The 3350-nt window shown below is 34.3% G+C and overlaps 1 protein-coding gene across 1 annotated transcript in view; it reads left to right on the top strand.

Annotated features, from left to right (window-relative positions):
• Positions 1-2078: 2078 nt before the first annotated feature.
• Positions 2079-3350, top strand: part of LOC114071145 (phosphatidylinositol 4-phosphate 3-kinase C2 domain-containing subunit gamma-like) — a gene marked incomplete at both ends in the record, with an annotated part of 48168 nt that continues 46896 nt past the window's right edge. The window contains one exon of the mRNA XM_027908849.1: positions 2079-2248. Coding sequence (XP_027764650.1) covers positions 2079-2248 — 170 coding nt within the window. The remainder of the gene's footprint in view (positions 2249-3350) is intronic.

The raw sequence follows: 3350 nt of genomic DNA, 5'->3' as shown, positions 1-3350 counted from the left end.
ACCAAATTACAGTAAGCAGCAAAAACAAGTGGCTCAGACACGAGACGAACAAGTCACATGCATAGAAGTCAGGGAATTGACTTAAATGCCACTCTCTTTCTAAGGAGACATTGCTCTGTATCAGGTGTATTACTTTATATTTTCTGTAAAAATATGTCATAGAGATTTTTTGGAATTTAGCAGTAAAGCGAAGAGAACCTGAAGTAGAAATTAGTTCTTGAAGGCAGAAACATTTATTTTTTTAGGTCAGCTCTCGAAATATTTTATTTTATATGAACCATACAAAGTTTTGGTGGATTTCCTGTATTTGGAGATTTCCATTTCGGTATCCCCAATTTTAGAAAGCTGTTTTATCAAAACTACCTAGTCATATGATACAGAAGATCATGCTTTTCATATCATATGTTCTCATGGCATCCCATGTAATGCATCTGACTTTATGAAACTAGATTTTATGCATGAGCCAAAAAATTGGGAATTTTATTTATATAAGTGAATGTTTTCCAAGGAACTATTTCTGTTAGTTCTTTGCTGGTTGAGGCCCATGAAAAAGCTTTTAATATTTGTGTTGCTGGGATGATTTTTTTGTGTGCCAACAGTAAATCAGTAGTCAAAATTTTAAATTTAAGGAGTGCTTTGAGTATTTACCACTCTGAAAATGAAGTGGTTTCAGAGCACTTTGTTAGTAGATGTAAAGTATAAATATGTTTGATAAACTTAAGTATTTTCATAATTATTCCATAGGTATTTGTTCATCCTTAGTCACATTTTGAGCACTTGAATTCTTATGGTATATCATTTGATTCAGTTAAAGAGGAAACAATCTGTGTAGCATGCTTTTTTACAAGTTTGAATGTTTACAGTGTTATGGTAGAAGTGCAGGCAATATTTCAATTCAGAAGTGAAATACTATTAATTATTGATTGAAAAACCTATTTTTTACTGCTGTTGCTGCTGCTGTTTGTAAAAAGTGCCATTAATGTGGTATTCTAAAACTAATTTCTACCCATTTTCTTTCAATTTTTTAAGCATATAAAATGCAGTCAGATCTGATTGCATAGGGTATGCATAAAATTACTGCTATGCCTTCACTTTGTACTTGCTTTGTCTTCTTTTACTCCTTAATAATTTTTTACTCATACAGCACTGTATCTAAGGTGCTCAAAACATTGATGCAGAACAAGCTTTAATATCCTCATTTTACACTCGAGTGAACAAAATCACAGAAAGCTTAAGTATTTTATCCAAGGTCATCAAAGAGAGTAAGTAGCACAGTTAGGCAAAAAATTCAGCCAACTCTTGTACTGGGGACTAAGTCTTGTACAGTGCTGTCATCCATATCAGCCATTGCAGGTGGCACCCTGCATCTGCAGGGAATTCCTGGATGCCTAAATAATCATTTACCTTGGCTGATGCAAGTTTTGTCCACAAAGAAACATAAAGATCTAGGTTAGGATGGTTTGGGTTTCTGTATTACACAGTGAGCAGAAAACTATTTAGCCTTTCTGTATACCAGTTCATTTCTGAAAAATGGGGGTCAGTTTTTTGGGTTGTAATATTTTGAGACTTGATTATTAGGATTTGAGAAAGGCAACTGAGTTGTGGAGAAAATAAGATCTGTGTTGTTACAGAACACGACAGTGGGTATAAAATAACCTCCTTTGTTTATGAAGCAAAGGGTTAAATTTGTGAATTTTCATCTAATTTTGTAACAATTTTTTTTACAATATTCATGCAGAACATTGAACAGAAGATTTCAGCTTCCTGCCAAGAAGCTTGCTTTCCTAATGCACCTTTCACCTCAGAGTTTTCCATAGATTCCCAAGTATCTGTAAAGCACAAAGTGAAAACCTCATGCATAAAGTTGTTCTTGCATGGTTACTTTGGAATCTTTGTATTGCTTGAGTACCGTTCCTACAAACACCTGTCTGGAAAAGTTTCAGCAACAAGCAAAGCACTTGTAAAACTACTTTTTTTTTTTTGTTTGATTTGGTTTTTGTGTTTCTTTTTGTTTTGGTTAGCATCACAAACCAATGCATCTGTGTATTTCATGTAAGTTCTTTCATTTTCCCAACTAGGCAGTAAGGAATTTCTTTTACTCCTGTGCTGGCTGGTGTGTCGTTACCTTCATTCTGGGAGTCTGTGATCGACACAGTGACAACATCATGCTGACAAAAGCTGGGCGCATGTTCCACATAGATTTTGGAAGATTTTTGGGTCACGCACAGATGTTTGGAAGCATCAGAAGGTTAGTATCTGTAGTAACACCCGTGGTAAACTTTAAAGCAAGGTTCTGAAATTTCAGAGCCAGATTAAAAAAAAAAAAAAAAACAACAAACAAACAAACAAAAAAAAAACACCAAAACAAACAAACAAAAAAACCCACCACAAATGAGATCATGCTTCTTTTTCTTTCAGAATTTTCCAAAACAGCATATTTTTATTGTTTCCTAAAACCTCTAATAAAATACAGAAATTACTAGAAAAGTAATTAAAATATGTTGGAGATCCTCTTTCAGTGTAAAGGAGAAATCTAAATTCTTGTTTGGTCAGAGATTTGAATGATCCAGTTCAGTGACCAGAACAGTAGACTGGCCTATGACAGAAGAATTATGATATCCATCGGGTTTTTTTCCTGACAGAGGAGTGTTCCTATAATGGATCCAAAATCATACATTTATCTAATTCACAACTTTTTCCCTATATTCAGAAAAGAAACCAAATTTTCCAAATAGACATGGAGAATAATGACATTATGACTCTGTGGATAAATTTGCAAACTTTTTCACCGTCTTTTGAAGCTCTGCATCCAACCACACTGAGCTCAGGGGCTGTTTTGCAAATATCTAATTTACCTTTGTATCTATCTGTGATGTAACTATCTATGACAAAGATAAATAAAATAGTGTGAACATGTATCCAAGCTCCTAATGTGAGCATACTATGAAGGAATTAATTGGAAGAGAATAAGAATGGATAGGATAATATTCCAGTATGTCCAAAACACAAAGCAGCTGTTAAAGCAGAGCAAAGAATGGATGAATGATCCCAAACAGTGACAAGATGAGTAGTGTGTGTGTCTTTCCTCCATGTTTCCTAATAATTTCCAATTTCCAGAACAAGTATCAGAATTGTTTGAGCTAATTGTTCTTTTTTTTTTTTTTTTTCTTTAAGCTGGCCTTTGACTGCTCTAGACTATCTCAGTGTGTTAGACAGACATAACAATGTGGGAGTATTGATATGAGAGAAGCTGATGAGGATAATAAGTACTTCTCAGCCAGGCAGTCAAAAGATTTAGTTGCAGTGCTCAGAATTATCATCCATCATTCAGGATATGCTCCCTTAATCCT

This window comes from Empidonax traillii, unplaced genomic scaffold (assembly GCF_003031625.1).
Source record: "Empidonax traillii isolate 1590-97213 ecotype Southwest subspecies unplaced genomic scaffold, ASM303162v1 scaffold1867:size59521, whole genome shotgun sequence".
NCBI lineage: Eukaryota > Metazoa > Chordata > Aves > Passeriformes > Tyrannidae > Empidonax > Empidonax traillii.
The sequence above is the reverse complement of the archived record's forward strand: the minus strand, read 5'-3'. Positions and strand labels throughout refer to the sequence as shown.